Source organism: Megascapheus bottae, chromosome 1 (assembly GCF_031878675.1).
Source record: "Megascapheus bottae isolate mThoBot1 chromosome 1, mThoBot2.hap1, whole genome shotgun sequence".
NCBI lineage: Eukaryota > Metazoa > Chordata > Mammalia > Rodentia > Geomyidae > Megascapheus > Megascapheus bottae.
In genome coordinates this window covers 54,354,634-54,380,280 of record NC_143509.1, presented here as the reverse complement: position 1 = coordinate 54,380,280, position 25,647 = coordinate 54,354,634, and the positions used below count along the sequence as shown (strand labels likewise).

General features: G+C 51.8%; 1 protein-coding gene across 11 annotated transcripts in view; it reads right to left on the bottom strand.

Moving 5' to 3' along the window:
* Positions 1 to 1,912: 1,912 nt before the first annotated feature.
* Positions 1,913 to 25,647, bottom strand: part of Tnk2 (tyrosine kinase non receptor 2) — a 48,736-nt gene continuing 25,001 nt past the window's right edge. For 4 of the 11 annotated variants that reach the window (XM_090344610.1, XM_090344601.1, XM_090344620.1 and 1 more), the window contains exons 2-16: positions 23,234 to 23,414; positions 21,569 to 21,639; positions 19,440 to 19,661; positions 18,219 to 18,371; positions 17,551 to 17,828; positions 15,736 to 15,862; positions 15,222 to 15,368; positions 15,033 to 15,127; positions 10,098 to 10,292; positions 7,069 to 7,160; positions 6,287 to 6,331; positions 4,283 to 5,631; positions 4,097 to 4,192; positions 3,837 to 3,964; positions 1,913 to 2,656 (exon numbers count right to left, since the gene is read on the bottom strand). In XM_090344610.1, coding sequence (XP_090200736.1) covers positions 2,650 to 2,656; positions 3,837 to 3,964; positions 4,097 to 4,192; positions 4,283 to 5,631; positions 6,287 to 6,331; positions 7,069 to 7,160; positions 10,098 to 10,292; positions 15,033 to 15,127; positions 15,222 to 15,368; positions 15,736 to 15,862; positions 17,551 to 17,828; positions 18,219 to 18,371; positions 19,440 to 19,661; positions 21,569 to 21,639; positions 23,234 to 23,396 — 3,168 coding nt within the window. In that variant the 5' untranslated portion in view covers positions 23,397 to 23,414 and the 3' untranslated portion in view covers positions 1,913 to 2,649. Of the gene's footprint in view, positions 2,657 to 3,832; positions 3,965 to 4,096; positions 4,193 to 4,282; positions 5,632 to 6,286; positions 6,332 to 7,068; positions 7,161 to 10,097; positions 10,293 to 15,032; positions 15,128 to 15,221; positions 15,369 to 15,735; positions 15,863 to 17,550; positions 17,829 to 18,218; positions 18,372 to 19,439; positions 19,662 to 21,568; positions 21,640 to 23,233; positions 23,415 to 25,647 lie in introns of those variants that run through there. The other 7 variants (XM_090344562.1, XM_090344582.1, XM_090344631.1 and 4 more) reach the window with 7 other exon arrangements.

Here is a 25,647-nt window from a genome sequence, read left to right as displayed (position 1 = left end):
AAATAGCGATTATTACTAGTGTAGTGGGTACTTGGTCATGGCTCATGTACTGAACAAAATGTTTTCCTGTGACCTTTAGCCCTCATTGCATCAAGCAGAATGCCCTCTCCCTCCATTTGAGCGATCCCAGAAAGGGTAAATCATTTAGCTTACTTAACTTCTCCTCTTTAAATGACACTCTATTTTTCTTAGTTGCAGCTGAAAATAATTTAATCCCCCTTGACAAACAGCATCCACAGGACATGTTGCAAGGCCTTTAGGCCTCTTCTGAGCTTGGGGCCCAGTGCACAGGTCAGCTCAGAGCCCCGCAGGGCTGGCCCAAGCACTCTGAATGGTCTCTGCTTTGTCTGTTTTGTTGCATCTGTGAGATTTTGTTTTCATATCTGGAAGTATAAATTCATGACCTCATCTGGTTTTGCTAGTGTGTGTTGTCTCAGTACTGGGGCTAAAACTCAAGACCTTGTGCTCCGGGATGTGCTCTGCCAGCCAACATTTTTGAAGGCTAATGCAGTCTCCAGGATTTTCTGACTGAATCTGGCTTCAAACAACAATCCTCAATCTCAGCCTCCTGAGTAGCTAGGATTACCATGAGCCATCAGTACCTAGCTGTTTTTGTTTTTTGAGACTAGATCTTGCTGTGTTCCTGGGTGACTTTAAACGTGCAATCCTCTTTACCTCAGAGTACTGGGACTGCAGACAATGACCCGGCACAGCTAGTGGTCTGTTAACAAATCCAAGCCATGAACTTTCTATGATTTTATACCTTTTTCTAATGGCAAGAGCTCCAAGAGCTAATCCCCTTGATTTAGCAATTTCCTAGAAACCAGTAAAAACAAAACAAACAAAAAGAACACATAACCTCACTTTTGAGAATGAGCTTTATTAATAGGCAATTGATAGGAAAGGAAATACAAATAGTTCAACTTATTTTTTAGTCTATTCATTTGTCACACACAAAAAATATGCGCATGTAAACTCCAGAAACATCCTTTCCCCCCAGTCTGTGACAAAGATCAGAAAGTTCCCTACCCTGTGGCTGGCCCTCCCACACTCTTGGCATGACAACTTACCTTGACTGCTGAGGCCCGGTGAGCAGCAGCACCATCACCCCACACACCCTTTGACCCAGGAGCCCAGCTGCTGGAGGCCTGTCCATCAGACGGACTTGCCAGTGGGAAACAGCCCAGGTCATGGCTTACTGCAGCAGGGATTGTAATTGCAAAGGATCGGAAACAAAACATCCCACATCAGGAAAAGTCTGGGTAAGAAAATTACAGTAACCCAGGCACCCATGTAACCCTACACAAGAAGAATGGAGGAATGGGGGGAGGTGGCTCTCCCAGTACTACTGTGGCGCTCTTCCAAACACTGCCAGTTAAAAACAAAAAAACAAGGGGCCGGGAGTTCGGCCTAGTGGTAGAGTGTTTGCCTAGCATGCACAAAGATCCGGGTTTGATTCCTCAGTACCACATGTAAAAAAAGATGGAAATGTGCTGTGGCTCAAATGGTAGAGTTCTAGCCTTAAGAAAGCCCAAGGACATCACTCAGGCCCTGAGCTCAAGCCCCAGGACTGTCAAAACAAAACCAAAGGGGGACACAGCAGTCTCCGGGGAGGGAGAGGTGCAGCTGGGGTAGGGGCACTGCACTGAATTATGAATTTGAACCATGAATATTTCCTCATATTGAAGCGTTCCTTGTTAATTAGGTTTCTGGCTTGCCTCCAGCTAACTGAGCTGCTGCACTGTCCTGAGGTATACCTGCCTCACACAAGTCAGCGGAGCAATCCATAGGTGTGGGTCCCCCAGCCTGCACTTCCGCCCATCGCTACAGGAGGCATTACAAGACCTGGTGTGGACAGGCAGCAGTGGCTTGGGAGCAGCTGACCAACAGGCAAAGAAGCAGACAGGCAGGAGTAAGTTACATAAAATCAAACGAAGTGTATTTCTCTGGAGGAAGCGCATATCCATAGCAGAGCACTCTGGCAATGGGCTGGCGGGAAAACATGGAATGGCACAAAGGAAGAGTTAGAGTCCACCAGGAAGCGGCCGTCTCCTTCCAGGGCAGCTGCTTCCTTGGTCTCCTTCCAGTGCTACAGCCCTAGGCCCTGGTCCCTGCCAGAACACAGCCTGGCACCCACTCTCTGCTTCCAGAGCCACCTCAGGCTATTTCCAGGAGCAAGATCGACAACAGTCAAACCCCTTAACATGTCCACTGCAAGGCTACAAGTCACCCCAACTATCTGCCACCAATTCTCTAAAAAAGGGCCAAGCCCTGTTCAGGAAGGCCCATTCTGTGAACAACACGTCCTCCTGGTCCAGGTCAAGCCTGGCTCCCGGTCAGTTTGGCACCACTGGGCGGGGCCCCTGTAGCCGGCCACTCCAGCCACAGACCGGCCAGAGTGACTAGTTCTCCATCTGCTTCTCGGGCTCTCCCCACTTGCTGGCTGGGACACGGAGGGCGGAACCAGGTGTGCGGGGACAGTGCTGGGGAGCGAGGTGGGCAGGCGGGGCTCCCGCCCCCTGCTGCCCTGGCCTCACTGTCTACTGGGAGCAGCAGGCAGTAGCAGGTCCTCCAAGCTTGCCCCATCCTCGTCACATGGACAAGCTCAAGTGATTCCTTCAGGACAGACCTTCGCTCTCCAGACACCTGTCAGCGCCTGTAAGACAGGAATAACCACAGAGCCCACCATCACTGTGGGCTGGTGAATCAGGCTAGAGCAGCGGTGTGGCGGGAAGCACCGCCGTCTAGGCTGGAAACTGCTAGCTCCAGGTAAGGATTTTAGAACATTCTGTGGAGTGATAAGTTAGCATGAAATGTCCTTTTATTTTCATATACTGAATAAACTAAGAGTAGACCACTACTGTGTATTACAAGGACAATAAAGCCTAAGCTTCTCTGGACTCACGTCAGGGAGAAAGAAGGCACCTACTCTAGGTCACATATACACAGTATGTATATACATATATAAATATATACACTGGGGGCTGGAACTCAGGGTCTCATGGTTGGTAAGGAGATGCTCTTACCATTTGAGCCATGCTCTCGGCCCATTTTTGCTTTATTTATTTTGCCTGGGCCTGGTCTCAAGCCAAGGCCTTCCTGCTTAGCCTCCCCATCAAGGCAGGATCACAGGCGCGCACCGCAGGCTTGCACGGCCTTGCCCACACGGCTTAGGGATTGAGATGAGATTTCTGCCTTGAGCCTCCTGACCTGTCCCGTACTTGCAAGCCGCCAAGATCACAAGCATGAGCTTTGAGTTCTACATATTTTACAATTCAAAGCTTTAGAGTAAAGAAGTAATGGATTTTTAGGGAGGCAGACAGCACTTTTAGCAGCCATTAGCATTTTAATTCTTAAATAGAAACAGAAAAAAAGAGATGGGCTGGGAATGTGGTTTAGTGGTAGATTCTTGCCTAGCACGTATGAACCCCTGGGTTCGATTCTTCAGTATCACATAAACTAAAAAAGCTGGAAGTGGGACTGTGGCTCAAATGACAGAGTGTTAGCCTTGAGTACAGAGAGGCTCACGGACAGTGCCCAGGTCCCTGAGTTCAAGCCCTGGGACTGACGAAGGAAAAAAAAATTGGTAAGCCCCAAGGCCTGCAGTGCTGCTCCCAGGAGATGGCGGAGGAGCTGGGGAGGCGGCCTTCCACCTCCACCCCCAACCCCTGCTCACTATCGCTAGCACGTTAGAAACCAAACAACTACGAAGGGTAAATGAGTTCACTTAGGAGAAACTCTTTTTCACCCGTGTCTCTGGCCACATGCATGCTGGAGCTGTCCTACTGTGGCACCGCAAGGGATGCCCCTCCTGGGACAGTGTGGGGTTCACTCACTTGTGGTGGGCAGGGCCACAGGAACCCAGCAGGTGGCAGCCAGCTTGCTCCAGGTTCCAGTCAAACATCTCCAGCACTTTGTGGCACTCCAGCCGTGGCCGCAGACCTAGCCCAAAGAGCTGCTCTACCTGAGGGGTGGAAGGGGATGTCACAGGACCCAAGGGCATAGGCCAGGGCACAAGTCAGAGCCAGGGGATGGGGCTGGGGATGGAAGACCGATCCTCAGGGCCCCTGAATGCCAGAGTGGTCGGAGGTGGTACCTTCAGATACTGGGCAGCCCTCTGCACGCTCCAGCTGTGGCTCTGCAGGGCCGCCTGGCACTCCTCTGTGGTCACCCCATGCACCATGGCCTGCAGCTGGGCATACCCACCCATCAGCACCACTTGGGCCCACCTCTGGGTCCCTTGGGCCCCTGCCCCTCACCTTGAGGCAGGCCTGACACTCACCATCTGCACCTTGTCTGATGGCCGTCCAGCCTCGGGCCCATCCCCAGGACAGCCCCTCTGTGGCATCCGAGCCGTGGCCCTCAGGGCTGGTGGTCGGGCCCCTGGGTTGCTGTTGTTGGCGGAGAAGTTGGCCTTGGGGTCTGGGGCAGCCTGGGGCATTGGGCGGACGGTGGCGGTGGGGGCGGCGGGGGCAGGGGTGCAGGGTGGGGGCAGCAGCAGGGGCACAGGCAGGGCAGCTGGCTCTTCCGGGCTCTGGGTTTCACGCAGAAAACGCTGGTAGCGTTCCAGGTAGGGAGGGCGCTCAGGCAGCAGGTAGTAGTGGGTGCTGCTGACCTTCTTGCCATCCCGGACAATGGGCAAGATGCAGGGGCCAGCCCGTGGGCCGGGAGCCTGGATCACCTGCGGTGTGGCGTACTTGGGGTCTGAGGCAAAGCTCTGGGTGGTGGGCATTGTCTTCCCAGGTGAGCTGGAGAGGCGGAGTGGCAGCGGGGAGCTGCCTGGTGGCACCAGGGGGCTGGGGGTTCTGGAGCCTTGAGGGGACAGGGGCTCCCGGGGAGGCACCCGGGGAGGAGAGGCAGGCCCAGGCCACCGCCCTGTCTCTTCCTCACCCACGGGGGCTGGAGAGAGCTCCACACGTGGACGTGTGGGCCGAGGGGGGATGGGCACCCGGGGGGGCACCTGCGGCTTGTCCTCTGTCCCCGGGCTGGGTGAGGGGCCCAGGGAGCCCGAGGGGACCTGCAGCTGTCGCATACACTCCTGCTGCAGAGCCTGGAAAATCTCTGCGGTCTGGGCTGAGTTGGGTGGCCTGCCCCCACCCTGGGGCGGGAGGAACAGGTTGTCCTCCAGGGCAGGGGCCAGCGGTGCCTGCTCAGGCACAAAGGCGTAATTGGTCTCGCCCTGGCTGGGCCCAGCGGGGAGCCCCGCACCCACTAGGGTGCTGTTGATGGCGCAGACCTCGAAGTCATCCTCGTCTTGAGCCACATCATCATAAGCAGGGGGTGGAGGCAGTGGGCGTGAGTCCCAGTCCACCACAGGGGTGGGATGCAGGGGTCGTGGTAAAACTCGTGTGGGGCTCTGAGGTGGTGTCTTGTCCAGCAGGGAGCAGGCGTCCAGTGCCAGCTGTGCCAGGGAGGGTGCACAGGGCCGTGCAACAGGGGCCACGGGCTCCTCGCCGAAGTCAATGAGTGTCACCTCGCCCCCGCTACTTCGACCTGCCTTAGTGCCAGATACACGTGCAGAAGGCTTTGCCAGCCACAGCCCTCGGGGCAGACCTGTCTTCCGCAGACCCAGCCTCTTGAAGTCGCCAGACAGCGAGTCTTGGTCTTCACTTACAGGGTCATAGGTTGGTTCTGTGGTGAAAAAGGGGAGGCCCCAAGAGGGAGACAGTGTCAGGGAGAAGTGGGGGACAAAGCAAAGCAGGGTAAATAACCCCCTCTAACCCTCCACTGCCACAACGCCACAGGTCAGCCTGAAGCTGCCAAAATGCTCAGTGCAAAGCTGACTCTGATTAAACAGGACGACAGAACCTACACCTGTCCTGAGTGCTCAGTGCAGGCTGGAAAGTCCCGCCTCCGCCACCTGTCTGTCTCTGATGTTCTTTCCATCAACACAAGATCCCAACCCTCACTCCTGAGCCTTCACCCCACTCCCACCATGGTGCACCTCTAGTGTAGGCACAGGGAGCAGGAGCTAGCCCACTGACCAACCGTAGCGAAAGAAGAGACACGCCCCCAACGGGCATGGGTCAGGGCCGGGCCCCACACATCAAGGTCCAGGTAGGCAGCAGGCCACACACCCGCTCTAAAGCCCGGGCTTCTGAGGTGTGGAGTGGGGAGGGAGGCAGGCATGCCGGGCCAGGTCAGTAGCAAAAGCTCACAGCACACACCCGCTTCCCCTCCCAGCCAGCCAGCCAGCGGGGCGCTGTACCTTCCAGGAGGAGAGGAGAATATAGAGGAGAGAGAGGGCGGGAGCGGGGGTCAAGGCGTCCTGAGCAACCCCACTTACTCTGAGTGAAGATGGCAGGCTGAGGTGGGCGAGGTGGAGGCTCCCCTGCAAGAAAGGCCATGCGGACAGGGAGGAGAGGAGAGTAACAGAACAAGACAGAAGACAAGGAAGGAAGACAGAGCCAAACAAACAGCAGTTTGGAGAGAGGGAGAGGAAAGGGGGGGGGGGAGAGAGAGAGAGAGAGAGAGAGAGAGAGAGAGAGAGAGAGAGAGAGAGAGAGAGAGAGAGAGACACAGAGAGAGACACAGAGAGAGAGAGACAGAGACAGAGAGAGACAGAGAGACAGAGAGAGAGAGAGAGAGAGAGAGAGAGAGAGAGAGAGAGAGAGAGAGAGAGAGAGAGAGGGGAACAGGAGTGAGCAAATGTAAAACTCCAACTGCAAATGAGAGGAGATGGGGCCACAGGATGGGGTCGACTGTGTTCCAGAGCAAGAGGCAGAGGATCTGAGGTGGATGAGGCTCCTGGCTGGGATGCAGCCTGTGGGGTGGTTTTTGGCTCAAGGGAGAAAAGCAGGATTAGGGGGAGTGAGTGAAGCCAGGATCTAGAGTGATGGTGAGGAAGGAGGGAGGAGGAAGCTGAGGCGGGCAGGGACAATGCACAACCAACTGAAGGATGCCCTCCTCGGCGGATACAGCTGCCTCTGCTCCCACCCCAGGCCCAGCTGGAGCCAGGGACCCAGCTGTCCCCGGAGCACAACAGCAGGCTCAGGGTAGCCCAAGAAGATACTGTCCCATGCTGGGTAGCCAATGAACCGGAGACACCAAAGGTGGGAGGGATCTTACTTTTCACTCTTCCTAGATGCTGGGTGGCTCGGGAGGTGCTCAGCTCCACGCTCAGCAGGTCAGGAGGGTCCATGGGGTTTCCCAGATACAGCCTGTGGGGTAGAGCCAGGACAAAGGGTAGAACAGGGCAGGGAGGAAACATCTGGCAGGAATGCTTAGTCTATCCCCTGGATTTGCAGGGGAGAGCACCAGGCTTCGGACTCTTCATCTATAGATCTGATTCCTAACACACAATTGCATAGAAAGGACACCTGACCCTGCGCTGAAAAGCCTAGGACTTCAGGGGTCTCCAACTACACCCAACAAGCACAAAGCTTATCCCAGACAACTCCCATAACACCCCAACCCACGCTAGGCACCCACTTGCTTGCCTACTGTCCTCAGCCCTGCAGACTTTGCTAGGAAGCCAGGGACAGATGCATCCAGGCTCTTGGCCTCCAGCAGGCCATGCGGGAGGCAGCCTCTGTTGTACTTCAGGAGGTGAGGATAAGCTGGGCCACCTGCCTTGTTCCCCACTCACTCTTGCCCCTGTGCCAACTGTTAGTATCTGGGGCTTAGTCACTGGGGCTGATTAAAGCCCGGAAGAATGGGGCTGGGCTGGCCACAGCATGCCAGGAGTAGGGCAGAGGGCGCCAGCCTCCTGGAGGGGCCTGCACTCCCTTGCTCCAGCTTTCATGGGTTCTCACCTGGTCTGTGAGAGGCAAGGGACCCAGGCCAAATCTTCCAACAGCCTGGTGTTTGGGTGTATGGGGCACCAAAGGTAGAGATGAGCTGGCAGGAGCTCTCTAGGGGCTTCCTTAGGGAAGGGGGGCACCTAGAAAGTGCCTAATTCTCCACAGTCCCTACAGTGACCTCACCCTTTACAGAGTTTGCGAGGCCCTCCCAGCAGAGTGAGCTCTGCTGAGGAATGCAGGGGTAGGGGAGCACTGTGCCACATGTGCACCCTTCATATGGGCCCGGGACGGAAGCTTGGGCTGCACACTCATGTGAGCCTTCTTGACCCCACAGGCTCACATCTGTAGTACTCTGGGTGCACTGACGGAAGCCTTCCATACTGAGCCGCAAGTCAGCTTCCCAGTGTGCCAGGAGCGCTGAACGCTGGAGAGCTGGCAGCTGTTCACCAAGAGAGAATGGGAGTCCACTCTGGAGTCTCCTGATCTACTTTTCCTACAGGGAAAAGCTACAGACCAGAGCCCTCAGCCCCATGCTGTGGCAGAGAAAAGAGGTACTAAAGGCTCAGTGAGGACAACCAGAATTCCTCATTCCCAAAGCAGCCTGGCACGAACAGCCAGATTCCCCTTTAGGGAATCTGCACCTACACCTACACTGCACCTACATCTACACTCTGCCTCCACATCCTATTCTAGTATGTAGGCTTCTGGAACAGAAAAATGCCAAGAGAAATGAACACATGCAGAGCTAGAGAACATGGTGCGGGCAAAGGGGAGAGAAAATGCAGTAAGTGACACTGGTCATTCATGCCTCACACACCCACAGACCTAATCCAGAGCAAATGCATCGCCACAGTCTGCAGCTCCTCTCTGCAGGGCATGCCTGCAGTGCTGGTTCCAAGCATAATTAACCCAGCATGGCCCCCAGTGCCACACCAGAGTACTAAGCGAGGCAGATGATCAGTGAAAAGAATGGACAATGTAATAGCACAGAAAAAACAATGCCATGCTGCATGTGGGTGAAGTGCCACACAGGAGGATTCCAGAGGACAACTTATAAGTCCCAGTGTGGGGGAAGCATGTACCTGTGCCCTGCAGTTGGCAGACTGTGGGGAGAGGGAAGTAGCCACATGGTGAGCAGTGCCTGTGTGTGGCTGAAGGGACAGTGTCTGTGTTGGCTTGGGTCAGGAGGCTGAGCATGTGTGAGCTTCAAGGTGGTAATGGGGTTCTCTGCAGGGGACTGCAGTACCCCAAAGGAGCAACACAGGGTGTCTGGGTGCCTGATGACTTTCCACTGTCGGCAGAATTGGGTCAGGAGCTGCCACAGTGGGCCCAACTCCTACGGGGGAAAAAACACCCAAATCATCCCTTCACATTAGCTTTGGGAAAGAGACTTGGAACCAGCCCTTCAGAAGTGGTGTTTGAGCCGACCATGGCTCATGTCTGTAATCCTAGCTACTCAGGAGGCTAATATCTGAGGATCGATTCAAAGCCAGCCCGGCACAAAAGACCCTGAGACTCTTATCTCCAATTTATCACTAGAAAATGGGAAGTGGGGCTGTGGCTCCGGGTAGGCAGCAGCCTGAGCTGAAGAGCTCAGGGATAGCACCCAGGCCCAGAGTTAAAGCCCCATGACCCACCCCACCCCACCCCTGCCCCCCAAAAGAAGTGCTGTTTATGTCCCCTACTTTGAGCAGCACTTTCGTCAATCATAGGGCTAGAACTTCCAGTTTTCTGGTGGTTAACTGGAGACAAGAATCTCATGGGCTTAGCAGAGTGTGATGGCTCACGCCTATAATCTTAGCTACACAGGAGGCTGAAATCTAAGGATTCAAGTTCAAAGCCAGCCTGGGCACAAAAGAACCTGAGACTCTTATCTCCAATTAACCTCTAGAAAACTGGAACTTGGGCTTGGTTCAAGGGTAGGGTGGTATCCTTGAGCTGAAGAGCTCAGGGACAGGACCAAGGCAGAGTTCAAGTACCATGGCCTCTCCTTCCCCCCCCCAGCCAAAAGAAAGAGCTCATGGGTTTTCCTGACCTGTCTAACCTGTCTGACTTCAAACTAGGATTGCAGGCATAAGCCATAGCACCTGGCTTGAGCAGTACTAACTCAAGTACACTGAAAACTTTAACCTACTCAATGGACATACACTGGTCCAGAACTGTTTTACAAGCTAAGTTCCAGGGTTCCAGAACTTCCTAGAGTGAGGCCAGGATCAGGGTGTGTGAGAGGTGAAAAGTGGGTTCCAGGGCTGGGGAAAGAAGCAGGGATGAGGAGGGTGAGGAGCTATAAGAACTTGTGTGTGATGCCAGAATCCTTGAAAGGGGTCAGTGAGGTCAGCGCCTCTGCATACTCACTCGTCAATCCTGTCAGGGAAGCCCCAGCAGTGGCGCGGGTCACTGTCGCCATGTCCCGTGTGGATAAAGCTGTTCTGTAGGGGCTGGCTGATGTCCTGGGCTGACAGACCAGCCACAGAAGTCACCACGTTGCGAGGGAAGGGCCCCACACACAGTGTCCGCGTGTTCTGCCCACGCCACCAGTAGTTCTCAGCTCTGCTCAACAGAGAACATAATGAACAGCAGGTCTAGGAGGATCCCAGCAAGTGAGCCTCACCTATGGAACCTGGTCCCCTCAGGGGAGGGAGTGTGGAGGATGGGGTCTCCTCAACCCCCATCGATACCTCCAGGACCTGCCACTCCCGGGCCAGGGCCTGGCTGTTTGCTCACAGCCTTATCCTAAGCTCCCCAAGTGGGTCAGTCAACTTTCCCTACAGCTTACAAATAAGGAAACACGTCCCAACAAGTGACATGTTCTGTCAGATGATCGTAGCAGACTCAGGGTTCTAACCAGTCATCAGGTCAGTGCCTCTCTACACCACCTTGCCTCTCTCCTTCCTCTGGTGGCAGGCCTGGTGCTGGGCCTCTTCTGGCCACTGAATTTACTCTTCCACCACGTTCCAGGAGTATTAAGGGGTGCAGGCGGCAAAGGATGCACCACTGGCTTTAGTATGAGGCCCTCCTGCATGCGGCCCTTCAAGCGTGTGGAGGAGCACTGCCGAACCGCAGCCACTGCCTCAGGACCGGCCTGCCCTTGTACTACACCGAGGAGCGCGGAAGGGAACTCGAGCTCCTACTGTGTCTGGATGGTGGGTCTCTCAGTCCTGTATGCTGATGGTAGACAAAAACCCTATGCTGACACAGGCTAAACTATGACCCAGGGCCAGGGAACGGGGCGAAGACGAGAGCAAGGAGGAAGGACAGAACTGTCTGCGGATACTCCACATGCCCCAGAGTTCTGACAGGCTATAAGGCTCCTGCACCTGCTCTCCCTGTGCTGACACAGCAGAATGTGGACTAAGGCACAAAGGGTGACCATCTCATGCATGTGTGGCACCAAGCTGCCTATCCTCAACATCACCTCCTCTTCCTCACTTTATCTGTACCAGAACCAAAACTACATAAAAGAGCCTCCTCCAGGGGCCGGGAGTTTGGCCTAGTGGTAGAGTGCTTGCCTAGCATGCACCAAGGCCCGGGTTCAATTCTTCGGTACCACATATAGAAATAAAGCCAGGAGTGGTGTTGTAGCTCAGGAGGTAGAGCTCTAGCTTTGAGAAAACCCAAGGACAGTGCTCAGGTCCGGAGCCCAAGCCCAGGACTGGCAAAAGAAACAAAGAGCCTCCTCCAAAATGGAGCCAGTCAGAGGGTCTGGCAGGGATAGAGGAAGAAGCCATAGCTGAGCCACTGGACCTACCACTTCAGAAGGTGTTGAGGCCTGGCTGGGGTGACGGACTATCCCAGAGACCAACAGTCAACCCCCATGAGTGCAGCAGCCTTAGGGACATCAGGGTCAGGGCAGGGTTCTCATAGATGCTCCTTGGTAAACAGGCTCAGCCCACCACCAGACACAGAAACCCTGTCATTACTCTCTGCCTTCAGGGAGGGAAGGGCAGGAAAGGAAGGAAGAAGAGAGCACAACACCCCAAGATGGGACAAGATCTATTCAAAAATAGCAGAGCTATTCCAGGAAGGAACAGCACCAGGCTGCCCATAAAGGCCGTGGGGCCGTGATGTCTCCCAGGCACTGTGGACACTGCTGCTGCTCGTCGTCGACACTACTGGCTTCCCGATGGCTCCCATCACTCCTCTAAGAGTGGTACTCTTCCTCTTCCAGATCATAATTCAGCTCCTCACACCAATGCCTTCCTGGGACTACTTCTGAGAGTAAAAGACACCTGCCCTTCTAACGGGGATGTGCCTGGCAGAACCCCAGCCACTGGAAGTCCTGAAGATACTTCAAAATCATGCAGCTACTACAGCATAGGGACTATATCCAGACACACTAAAACAGCAGTCTCCTCCAGGAATACTCAAGCAGACTTCCAATATGGCCAAGCTGTCTCACTGCCTACATATGCCCTCCAGGCTCAGTGGGGCCCAGATGCCAGCAATCCAGAGGGCCTTCCACAAGCCTGCTCCTGCTCCAGCCATACACAGACCAGTCTCCATGGGGACAGTGGGCCATCCAGTGACAAAAGTAGACAAGCAGAACAAGGAGGCCCTGGGTGAGTAAGAAGAGGGCAGGGAACTTTCAACTTTCTGCTGTTCCCTGGAATACAGAGAACAGAAAAGGATGCCTGGGTTGAGATTTGCTCCTAAGGCTGTACTTTGTTCCTGTCTTCACTAATGAGCAATGATGCTACCTAAATGTCTGGCTACGAAAACACATACCCCTACACCAAGCCCCATCTCTGTGTCCTCAGGCTTGAGGGATGGCCCAGATCCTCGTACCTTTCTCTCCAACTGCAACAGAAAGCAGATGTTCCAGGGCCCAGGAACTTGGATTTAAAACTCTGAAGCCCTATACCATTTATACAAAACAACACAAAAGGCAGCTAGCCACACCTCCCTCCAAATAAAGCCCTTCAGGAAAGACTAATTGTCATTTGTCCCTCTGAATGTGGATGGTACATCCTTAGCTCAGTTCATAAATAGCTAGATGTTTTTTCTCTATTCACTGCCAGGTTCTCGCTCTACTCACTGCCTGGTTCTCTAAGCAGCACTGAGTCTACAGAATCTGCCAGAGCTGGGGACAAATGGCTGCCAAGGCTCTGGTTTAGAAGACATACCAAAGACAGCTTCAGCAAGAAGGAATCATCAAGAATAGAGAATGGATAAGGAAAAAAAAACAAGAGCCAGAGAAAGACACCCACTTAAACCCAGACCAAAACACTCAAGAATAGAGACATGGAGACAGACTAAACTAAACAAACAGAGCTATCTGGGGACTGAGAAGGCAGAGGAAAGCTCTGGTACCACCGACACACAGGCCCACTCCTGGAACCGCACCGGCTGTTGTGGTCTCCTTCCCCTTACCTCCCACCTTCTGAGCAGCTCCAGGGACAGAGGACAGACACGGTGGAGGAGGAGCCCTGTGAGCTGAACCATTGGCAGCAACAGCCAGTAGTAGAAGCAGCAACTGGGGCCAACCAGCGCCTATGGCGGAAGGGTGGCACAGGGCACACCCACGACTGCCTCCCAGGAAGAACTGTTCCCCTGGCACCTCCTGGGGCCTGCCCTGATCCTGGTGACCTAGGACACCAGAGGCCCACACCCGGAGACACAGAAGCTCCCGAGACACCTCTAAGGAACACAGCCTGTCTTGAGAGCAGGAGATGGGGGCAGGTAAAGACCTAAGGCTACAGGAACACAAGAGAGCTGGTTAGGGCTGAGGCACTCTAGCTCAGAGGCAGGAATGGCTATAGGCTGAGACTTACAGCATAAGGATCTGCTGGGTACTTCCGGAGGAGCTGCTAACCTTAACCTGCCTCTGTCCAGACTGTTCCCCAGAGCTCTGAACCAAGGCTCCAGCCCCATTCCCAGCCCCTCCGCTACAGACTTACATACGCTGTTCTTTCTGGTCCCCAGGTCCTTCCTATTAGCTCTTGCGTCCTTCTACCACCAGTTTCCCAAGCACACTCAGCCTCTGTACCTGCTAGAATAGAATGCTATTCCTGTGCTTAATTAGTCACTGGGCCCAATGTGAGGAAGCTCCTGTCTGGGGACATACAGGCAAGCACCCATAGTAGGGGCTGGCAAGTTCTATACATTCAGCTTCTAGAGCCCACTCACCAGTGACACAGAAGCTAGCCCCACTCACCAGTCCCTGGGGGGCACAAGGTATAATTGACTATCCTCACAGGCATCACAGCCTGGTTCTGAGTCAGAGGAGGGGAGTACAGGGAATTCCCTCTACCTCACTTTTCTTCCTGGTGGTAACACTCACCCCTTGCCCCAACGGCATCTCCAGCCATCCTGTCCCAACCAGTTCCTCCAACACCCTGGGGCACAGGAGACAGGAAGTGGAGCCAGCAGAGGGCAGGGCTTAAGAGAGGAACTATGACTGCATTGCAGGAAGCTGACTTGAGATGAAGTCCTTACCAGGAGGCACCGGGAAGAAAGGATGATAGTGAGAAGCCTCAAAAGAAGGAGGCTCAACGAGGACTCAATATTTGCATACCCAATGCTATGGACATGGTATTAGAAATATAAACACAACTACATAGACATAAAAACCTGTGACTCTATAGATATGTTTTATTTTATAAATTAATATGTATCTATGATATACAAACCCTTAGTCTAATTTTGATTATGTTCTAAGAAAACTAAGTGCCAGTGACTGTATATAGATTCCCTTCTTGAATACTCGTTTGTTAAATATGTCATTTGAAATATAATGTAAAAATCAATATTAATTAAAAAAAAAAGAAGTAGGCTCAAGACTGGGAAGCCCTGGGAGGCAGGTGTGAGGCTCAGCAGGAAAGATGGAACTGTGACAAGAAGATGGGCCTACAGCAGGCTGCTTTGGGGGTTCTCAAAGGTACCCAATAGGTAGTCATGAGTTCGTATACTGGAGGAGATGGGGGTAGGGGATGGAATGAGTAGAGGAACACTCTAGAATTCTAAAGGTTTTCTGCAGTCCCAAAGCTAGGCTGGGCTTCTGCTGAGTCCTCAGTACAATGGCAGCCTGGCCTGATCCACACAGGCAAGGCCGAAGCCCACCAGGAAAAGGTAACTGATGAGTTAGGCAGGGAAAAATCCCATGTGTGCAGCAGCAGGTCCTGAATCCAGGCTCTCAAGAGCCTCACTGAGCCTGTCATCCCTCACCCTGATGACACCAGTGCCTCCCAGCGCAGCTTGCGGGCTGCCCTGAGACTTACAGGAGGAAGAGATCTCTGTTACAGGTATTCCTGCAACCTGTGCTCTCCCAGGTGCAGATGAGCAGAGCCCTACCTCCCCTCAATGACAGTGATGACATCATTCATCTGGATGTGCAGTTTGTCTGGTTCCTCAAAGTCCTGTAGGGCACGCATGTCAGTGGGCTGGGCCTGAGGACAGAAAACAGGTCACTGACCTTCCAGGACTAAGCCTCAGATGGCCCCTCGCTCCTTCCCAGCTCCTGTGGGCAGATCTGCCTCTCACCTCCAGCAAGAAGTCCCGCAGGGCCACAAATGTGGGTCTGTCCTCTGGCTTGTGAGCCCAGCACTGGACCATGACATTGTAGATATCCTGAGGACAGTCTTCGGGCCGAGGTAGGCGTTCTCCCTCTTTATCAATCTTATGCAGAATCTGCCACAGGGAGGTGCAGTTACAGTTCAGCTCCTGCCTTCTTTCTAGCAGTATGACATCTGAGCAACTGGCTGCATGCCTGGACTCCAAAGAAATATCTGCTCTTGGGGAGGGTCTCACTCATAGCTCTTTGGACTCTTTATTTGCCACATGTGGGGCCTCAGAACAGGTAGATAACAAGTGGATGTGGCAACAAGAGCCAAGACGTCTGACCCACTGGGGTGGCCACTCTTACTCAGCTCTCCAGGGGCATGAAGACATGGGGCCTATGGGAGATGCAAGTCCATCGGATGAAAGTAAGCTCACAAGGCCAGCAAGCTTGGGAACTAGGGATGGAATTACACCTACTCCTTCCCAGCCTACTTACCTGACTACCATTGAGGCCAATCCAGGGCTCCTGACCATAGGTGAACATCTCCCACAATGTGACCCCAAACATCCAGGTATCGCTGGCATGGGAAAAGGTCCGAGTCTTCAGGCTTTCAGGGGCACACCTAGCAGAGACAGGAGTCAGAGAAAACCTCTCCAGGACCTCAAACCTGCTTTAGCCCCCAGTGGATATAAAATACTCATTCAATAAGCATTTACTGTTGCCACACTTGCCAAGCTCTATTGAGGGCCATGGTGAGGAGTGCACAGCGAGGAGCAAGACTTCTTTTTTTTTTTGGTCGATTGTGGGGCTTGAACTGTAAGCCTGGGTATTGTCCCTGTGCTCTTCAGCTCAAAGCTAGAGCTCTACCACTTGAGCCACAGCGCCACTTCTGGTTTTCTAGTGGTTAACTGGAGGTAAGTCTCACAGATTTTTGTGCCTAGGCTGGCTTTGAACCTCGATCCTCAGATCTTAGCCTCCTGATTAGCTAGGATTACAGGTGTGAGCCACCAGCACCCGGCAAGACTTCTTGACTACATGGTGCACAGCCTTGCGGAATATCATCTATGCTCAGGTCCCTTATGCAGCTGGGATGGGAAGAGGAAGGAGGAGTTTCTCAGCCAAAGAACAGGAAGAGGAAGATCACAAGGCTTCAGTACAGAAGAGATAGGCTGTTCTCTATCTGGTATGAGGATGACAATTCCAGATTTGGGGAAGATCCTGGGATTTGGGTCATTTCAGCAAGAAGGTGTGGGTGGGATTTTCAGACAGTGCCTGAGGAAGAGCCAAAATAGGAGGAAATGGTCATACTAGTCTTCCCCGAATCTACCCACACTTGTTGTGGGTCTTCTACCTGAGTGAAGGAAGGCATGTTATTGCAGTAATGCTAGAAAGGGTCTACCCAAGGTGCGCTGAGTGAAGAGTGAGGAGCAAGCAGCCTGGATGCAATCAAACGATCTCCTACGCCACTCAAAAGGCACTGGCTCAGGCTGGTCACGTAAGATTTCTAAGCCACATTCTCATCTATGAAATGGGAACAATGACCTATGCACTCCTAGGGGTGTTTTAAGAGGCTATAATAAAAAGACAAGTGCTCAATACATTGCCTTTATAGTGACAAAAAAAATAAAAATAAAAAAAGTAAAAAAAGTAAAAGTGACCCTGTCATTAACCGTCCAAATCAGGATGGCTGGATGCAAAAGTCACACTATTAATTACTGCAGGGCAGCAGGTATAATCAGGCCATGTGGTCACTCAGGACAGAGTTATCAGTTAGGGTGTACAGAATCCTAGATAAAGATGTATGGAGATCCTCTGACAGCAGGCGGCCACAATAACCTCAGTACAGGATACACTAACATAGGGGTCAGGCACCAGTACAGTGTGTGGGCCTGCCTGCCACTAACTACCTAGAAAACACTGACCAACCAGTTTTACCTCACTACTCTATTTTAGGAGCTCAATATTGAGTCCTACAGAAAGATTTGCCCCCCAGACCCCCACCCTGCCCAAGGTAGGGTTTTCTTTCCTTTTTCTTTATTAGATTTACCCAGGTTCGGAACACAACATCCAAAAAGACTTAAAGCCCCACTGAGGAGTGGACTCCCTCTCGAGTCTCTACAGTATTTATGCATGTACCTTCTAATAACCTCCTTTGGGTTAGGGGACAAATAAGTACACAAGAAAGGTACCCCAGGCCCAGAACAGGTAAAGACTGGTCCAAGTAATGGGTATAGAAGACACCAGAAACTTGGAGCGTAGGTCTACAAGAACCAGGATGGACCCTACAGATCTGTGACAAATGCCTCTCACCAGGCAAAGGGCACCTTGCGATGTTCCTGCATCACGTAGTGATCGTCGTTCTGGGGTAGTGCGCGCATCAGGCCAAAGTCTCCAATCTTGACCAAGTCACGTGTAGCCAATAGCAGATTTCGAGCAGCCAGGTCACGGTGAATAAAACGCTTGGACTCCAGGTATCCCATGCCCTCAGCCACTTGAACAGCATAGCGGCTCAGCGTCCCAAGGAGGAAGTGACCCTGGTGCTTCCGTAGTCTGTCCAGCAAGGATCCCAGAGGTGCCAGCTCTGTCACCTGAGGCCATGGAGAAGACAGGAGGAGTTGACATGAGCCCTACCACTCTGAGCCCCTTATGAAGAGTTCCTGTTCCTTCTTGAAGGTCTGCCACAGCCATACTTAATTCATTTCCTGCGCTCTCTGGAGACCTCAAGAGGCATAAGGATGCCCAGGACATGTGGGAAGCTAAGGACAGAGAGAAACCGTCCAAAAAGACTCGAGCCAGAATTTTCAAAAATGTCCTCAGGGGCCAGGCCGCCTGCCATGTCAGGGGGGACCACAGCAGGACTTGGAGGCCTCTGACCTCCATCAGCATGGAGACGGTAACCACAGTACAGGCAGGAGGAGAGGCATAATACCTTCAGGTTGCTCCCGGCCTCCTCACCCCTTCCTGCCCCTCACACTCACCATCTTCATAGGTGGTGTGAGCACCACCCCGTAGAGACGAATAAGATTTCTGTGGTCAAGTGAATGCATGGCATTGACCTCCCGGATGAAGTCGTCCATGGCCTCTGGCTGGCTCAGCACATCTGGCTTCAGGCACTTCACAGCCACATTCACCTGCCCGGAGTGGGATTTGCTAGGGGTTAGGACCTGTCTGGCCCCCAACACTGAGCCTACCGGCTCCTCCTTCCAATTTGGCTCAAACATCCTTGCCCCTTATTTGGCAGAAGCCTGAGGGGAGTCTGAGGCTGCTGACCTCACGACCTAGACCATGCCGACTCAGGTCTATGAGCCAATATAAAGTCACCTAATTGTTCCCCTTAAGTGATATGTGTCACCTCCAAAGGAATTTTTTTTTAAAGTGATACCGAAGGAAAAGGATAAGACTGAGATTTAAAACGTTATTTCTAGCCAGGTGCTGATGGCTCATGCCTATAATCCAGTTAGGACTTTCTGGAATCTGAGATCTGAGGATCATGGTTCAAATCCAGCCTGGGCAGGAAAGCCTGTGAGACTCCTAATTCTAATGAATTAAAAAGCTTTAAGTTGGGGCCAGGAGTTTGGCCTAGTGGTAGAGTGCTTGCCTAGCATGCATGAAGACCCAGGTTCAATTCCTCATTACCACATACATAGAAAAAAGCCAGAAGTGGTGCTATAGCTCAAGTGGTAGAGCATGAGCCTTGAGAAAGCCCAAGGACAGTGCTCAGGCCCTGAGCTCAAGCCCAGGGACTGAGAGAAAAAAAAAAAAAGAAGCTTTAAATGGAGCTGTGGCTCACGTGGTAGAGTACTAGCCTTGAGCAGAAAAGCTCAGGTACAGTGTCCAGGCCCTGAGTTCAGGCTCCAGGCTCAGCACCAAAAAAATCCAAAACCAGTAACAACAACAAAACCAAAAAAGTTATATCCAAAATTTGTTTCCCAAAAAAACTGCTGGTGGGGGAGGGCAGAAACGCTACCCAAGTAGTAGGATTATAAGCAGTTACCTCCCAAATAGTATCCAAATTGTTATAGCAAGGAAATGACTTTTTAATTCAAACAAGAAACAAATGTGCTTAAATGCGAACATGGGCTCCAGAGTGAGCAATTTTGCAGTCTTGTCCCCAGACAAGGGAGAGATGAGCCCCTCCCGCTCTCAGGGTCCACCCCACCTCCCCATGGCTGTCCCCAAGCCTTGGGGCTTAGGCTTACCGTTTTCCCTGCAGGGGCGTCCCATTCACCCCTGCGCACCACACCAAAGGAACCATCTCCCAGCTTCTCCAGGAGGCGCAGATCCTTCTCCCCAATGAGGCAGGTGAGGCTCTGCAGGGACCCCTCACCTGCTGGGCCACCAGTGGTGGGCAAAGGCTTCTGGAAAGTGTTCTGAGAGTGATGAGGGGGAAACTCAGCCTCCAGCCGCTTTCCACTGAACACCTGTTTGAAGGCAGCCAGGGGCCAGATGGAACCCAGGGCTCCACAGCCAGTCCCTCAGTCCAGTCCCCCCTACACACTACGGGGTCTACTTGGAGGTCCTCAGCTAGGCTCCTATAAATCCTGACTTTGCCAAAGTGCTAGAGAACAGTCTGGTGAGAAACTTACACTTCCCCCAGAGCTCATGCCAACCAGGAACCACAGCCTCAGAATGGCCTCATGTTGGTGTCGCAAACCACCTGTGGCTACAATGGCCTTTTGCTCAACTACAGGGGCAAACCCAGGCAAAACCCTCTAGGAACCCCTCCCCCAAGCCGATCTGATCCTCCTACTCATCCTCCTTCCCATACCCACTGTCCAGCACAGACTCCTGACCCTAACCCACAGAGGTGGAGTAGGAGACTGAGGGGCCCTCCACAAACACCTTCCTGTCCATTTTTAGCCCTGGCCCCTTCTCTGGTTTTAACCATTTGGCGCTGTCTGTCTCTACCCTCCCCAGGGAGTCGGCTGCCCTTTATCCTGCCCAGGGGAGAGGATAATTTTAGTCTGAGGTTGGAAGGAGAGGAGGGGGGGGAGAGAGAGGGAGAGAGGGAGAGAGGGAGAGAGGGAGAGAGGGAGAGAGGGAGAGAGGGAGAGAGGGAGAGAAGGAGAGAGTGTGTATGTGGTACAATGAAGCTATTCCTTGCTGGAGAAGGGCCTAGAAAGACAGCTGGGTTTCTGGAGAGGTGCCTAGAGCTGAGGGCTGAGAAAGAAGTAAGACTGAAGGAGTTTTTAAGGCCTGGGCTGAAGGAGGGCACCAGAAAGTCAAGGAGTAGGAAGAAGGAAACCAGGAACTGTGGAACTGGCCACAGCACCAAAGCTCTAGCTCAGACTAGATCCCCTACCTCCACCCTAGAACCTGAGTCTTATCTGTATGCGCTAGTGGGTATCTCAGCCTAAGAACCACTTCTTGGCTTCTGCTCTTTCCTTCTAACAAGTAACTGGAATGCAAAATTCACCTCTCACAAGGCCTTTCCCAACCCTGAAAGGTGAGCTCTAGCACCTTTAACTGGAGGAATGACTAAAGTTTAGAGAGGGTCACTGGCCATTAAGAGACCCACTGTGAGACAGTGGAAGATCTCATTCACATAATTCTTCTTGCCTGGCTTCTCAGCCCCAACACACTCATCCTTCCCTAAAATCTGGGCTAGGGGCCAGGACTGTGTCCCCAGAAAAGGCCATAGGATCCCAAGAGACAGCCCCTTTGCCAGACTGAATCCAGGAAATCTCTACTGCCCAATCCCAGTCCAGCTGTACTGCCCAGCTCACCCTCCACCCCACTCTACCCCTGAGGCCAGAAGTAGGGAGGGAGGCCCTGACTGCCTCACTTCCTTTCCCATTGTCTTCCAGACAATGGGCAAAGTTCCACTGAGTCAGATCAGGGACTCTTTACACCACAGACCCAAATTTGGACAAGGTGAGGGGGGGACCGGCTCTGAGGAAGGAAGCTGTCAGCCAGGCAGATTACCAGAGAAACCTACAGGCTAAAGAGAGTGGGGGAGGAAGCAAATCAAAGATGTCCAGACAGTCTCCACCACCTCACCCTGGACACTGGCTCAACACTCAAAGGAAGGCATTCTTGTCAACAAGCCCCAGCTCCCTGCATGCCAAGAGCAACTATAAAGAACACATTGCATCCAGGCTACTCATGTGTCTGTCTCTAGCAGAGACAGACACTTAGCTGGGCAGCGCCACAAGTACTCTGCCTGATAAGACCCTGGAGGAGGGAAGTCTATACAAAGTGCAAAGGAACATTGTGAGATTGTACCTGCTAGGGAGTGGGGGAAGGTTTCTAGGACTGCCAGCAGCAGAAGGCATGCGCGCGCGCGCGCACGCGCGCGCGCGCACACACACACACACCTTCTCCCTACCTTGCTCATCCATGACTTGCGTTTGTACATGGCCTTCCTCCTCTTCACAGCCTCCCACAGCCGCCGCTGACCTACAAGAAGGACGGGAATTTAGTGCTGTCAGGCAGTTCACAGCACCCCAAAGAGGCTGGTGCCAACCCTGAGCAATGACACTCATCTAACCCAATCAGCTTCATTGAGCTTCATTCAACCAGACAGTCATTGCATTCCACTTCTAGGCACATGGATGCAGGTGTTTAGGCAACAGTTCAACACTAGTGGTCCATGATTTCCAACTCTCCAGAAAAATCAAATGGATAGAACTGTCTCAATTTTGAATTGTCCCTCCCCCCATAAAAAAAAAGTCTTACTAGCATAAGGCACTAACTATCCAGGCCAAAGATAGCAAAGGTAGTGTCTAATTTGGCCCATAATGGCCAGGTTGCTATTTTAACTTGGTGAGTTTCTAATGTCCTACAAGGAACATTTAATGTTAAGGAAGCTAGTGATTGCTTCTGGATGACAATCACTACTTTTCGGATAAACACAGAGAAGTGAGTCCAACTGAGAACGGAATATGCATGTAAACTGGGTGCTGGTGTCTCATGCCTACAATCCTAGCTACTCAGGAGGCTGAGATCTGAAGATTGTGGTTCAAAGCCATGTAGAGATCTCACCATGGGACTCTTTTTTTTTTTTTTTTGCCAGTCCTGGGCTTGAGATCAGGACCTGAGCACTATCCTTAGACTTTCTCAAGGCTAGAGCTCTACCACTTGAGCCTTAGCACCACTTCTGACTTTTTTCTATGTATGTGGTACCAAGGAATTGAACCCGGGTCTTCGTGCATGCTAGGCAAGCACTCTACCACTAGGCCAAACTCCTGGCCCCGACCATGGGACTCTTATCTTCAATTAACCACCCCAAAACTGGTGGCTCTGTGGCTCTAAGTGGCAGAGCGTTATAGCCTTGAGCAAAAGAAGCTTAGGGCCCAGTTACTGAGTTCAAGCCCCGCAAGCATGCATTAGCAAATCATCTGAGAGATTTATAGGAAATGACAAAACTCTAGGGTTTGTCTCCTACTTTGTCTCAGAGTTTTGTCGTCTCCTATAAATCTCTGGCATTGACTCCAATGGTGTTCAGAGTGATTAACAGAGAAGGTTCAACGCCTCACTTTAAAATGTGAGCAGATAGAGAAAATACATTCTATAGTGTCTGATCAAGCAAAATGGGTAGGTATCCAGAACTTTAAAACTGACTCCATTCTCCTCAAATTCTGATTCACCTTTAAAACACGTGACCTGTTCCCAATGTGCCCATTAGCAGCATCCACTGTGTGCTTCCTGCCCTGTGCAGAGGCTCTGAGACACTGAGGCTGCTGCCCCAGGGAATCATAGGCTCAGAAAGGGATTTTTTTTTTTTTGCCAGTCCTGGGATTTGAACTCAGGGGGCCTGGGCACTATCCTTGGGCTTTCTCAAGGCTAGTGCTCTACCACTTGAGCCTCAACACCACTTCCAGCTTTTTCTGAGTATGTGGTACTGAGGAATCGAACCTGGGTCTTCACGCATGCTAGGCAGGCACTCTACCACTAGGCCATGCTCCAGCGCCCAGAAAGGGATTCTTCCATGTGCTGGAAATGTGAGAAGTAAATAGAGGGAAAAGACAAGTAAGGCCCATGTCCCACCTACCAGGCCGGCCCATGCCGATCTTTTCCAGGTCTTCGTTTTTGACATACTCAAAGTGGGACAGGCGAGTAACATTGAGGTCATCTCGGAGCCGCAAGAAGTACTGCTGCAGTTGCACTTCGGAGAGCAGCTCCAGCAACCAGCCCGTGCCCTCCTCTGGCTGCATGCTGCTGCTCCCCAGCCTCTGTAGGGAGGAGGAAGAGTAGCTGAAGGACCAAGGGATACAGGGAGGTGGTAAGGCGAGCTGGCCCTTAGCTCACCTACATCTAGGCTTTAGCTACTTGAAAGGACTCAAAATGCAGTTTGTTCCCCAAAACAACTGTGTCCACTTCCCCTATTCCTACCAGCAAATAGGGCAGATTTAGAGCAGCTGGGACCCAGCCCAGGGCCCAGAATAATCAGGAGTCTTACTCCCAAATGTGTGATTGACAACTGAATGATCTGAGATTAACTTCTTCAGTGCGTAGGCTTCTCGTCTGCTCTTAAAGTCTCCAGGAGGCACAGCCCTTTAAAAACTGAATTTAAGCCAGGCACCAGTGGCTCACACCTATAATTCTAGCTACACTCAGGAGGCTAAGATCTGAAGACTGCAGTTTGAAGTTAGCCTGGGCAGGAAAGTCCATGTGATTCTTATCTCCAATAGACTACCAAAAAAGCCAGAAGTGGAGCTGTGGCTCAAGTAGTAGAGTGCTAGGCTTGAGAAAAAGCTCAGAGAGTCCAGGCCTTGAATTCAAGCTCTAGGACCAACACGCACACACACGCACGCACGCACACTTTCTCCCCCAACCCTAGATCGAATTGAAAACTATCAATTATCTCTTCATGGAAATGTACATGTTACTTCCAAAATTTTAAATAGGAACCTGGTGGTGCAGGGAGTAGTTAGTGTCTTGGAGACCATCCAAGACAAGGTTCCTCAGTTCATAGGGACCCCACAGGAAGACTGAAGTCAAGTTCTTCCCAGAGCCTGACATCACAAGAGCCTTTCCTGCTCTAATGGCTATGCCATTTCTACTCAGGTGCCTGCAGGGCTACAAGTATTCGGGACAGAGGGAGGGAGATGCACTCAAGTTGGTGCTCAGACACCACCATCAATGGGTTACCCTCACTTCCGTTGATGGTTCTCACAAGAGACTATACCATAGCTCAGTGTTATCAGTGCTTGCTATTTTTTTCTATACCAAACACTTGAATTCATGTAAAATTTTGCTATTAATTTTAAAAGTGATATATGTATATGTACTCAAAAGGTACATAAACAGTCTTATTCCTTCTGTACATTCATCTCTATATAAAGCCAGCTGCTAATAATGTCATTTATGTGCCCTTTGAGACCTGGTTTTTAATCTCACACAAATAGTCACATGTTACCCATACTGCTCTGCTTCTCATTTTCATCTTCCTCTTGATAGCAACAAATTCCAGTTTGAAATAATACACACACGGGGGGGGGGGGGTCATTTTATCAAGATACTCTAAATGGATGAAGGATATGCCAGAATGAAACTCCTTTGTATAACTATTTTTTGTTGTTGTTTGGGGCTTTTTTTTTTTTTGGTGGTAATACTAGGACTTCAAATCAGGGTCTTGAGCTTTCTTTTGACTCTTTTTGCTAATAGCCAGAACTCTACCATGCCTCTACTTCTAGCTTCCTGCTAATTCTATATCACCACAATAATTCTAAGATTTGTCTGCCTGCACTGACTTTGAATCTCAATCCTTAAGTCTTAGCATACTGAATAACTAGGATTACAGATATGACACACCAACATCTAGTTCAATGCAAAATTTTTTTGACAGTCCTGGGGCTTGAACTAAGGGCTTAAGCACTGCCCTTGGGCTTTCTCAAGGCTAGTTCTACCACTAGAGCCAGAGCACCACTTCCAGCTTTTTTTTTCTATGTATGTGGTGTCGAGGAATCGAACTCAGGTCATCGTGCATGCTAGGCAAGCACTCTACCAGTAGGCCAAATTCCTGGTCCTAGTTCAATGCAAATTTTACATCTCTGATCCTGCCTTTATTTCCAAGGAGGAGGAAAGATGTTGGGAAAAAGCCAGCTTAATTAGGCTATGGGCCAAGCAACCTTCTCCCCACCTAAATATGGTCTCATCCTCAGCTCCTAATTCAGTATAAGATGTTCTAAAAGGAATAGGCACTAAGAGGCCAGGGCCAACATGAGTTCCTACAGGCAGCCAACACAGCCAACACAGTGTCAGGAGCTCAGCGTTTTCAGACAGCTCGCGGCTGTACAAAGAGTGACAAATGGGAACAAGAAGCCTGCCATTTGCCCCCAAGGGCTAGGCTAGGCAGTTAGGCCTGCTGCCCAACTTTGAGATATAACGCTTTCTTTGAGTTACATGAGGGCTACATATCTCACTTGGGAAGTTTTGATTGTCATAGGAATCACACTGAATGGA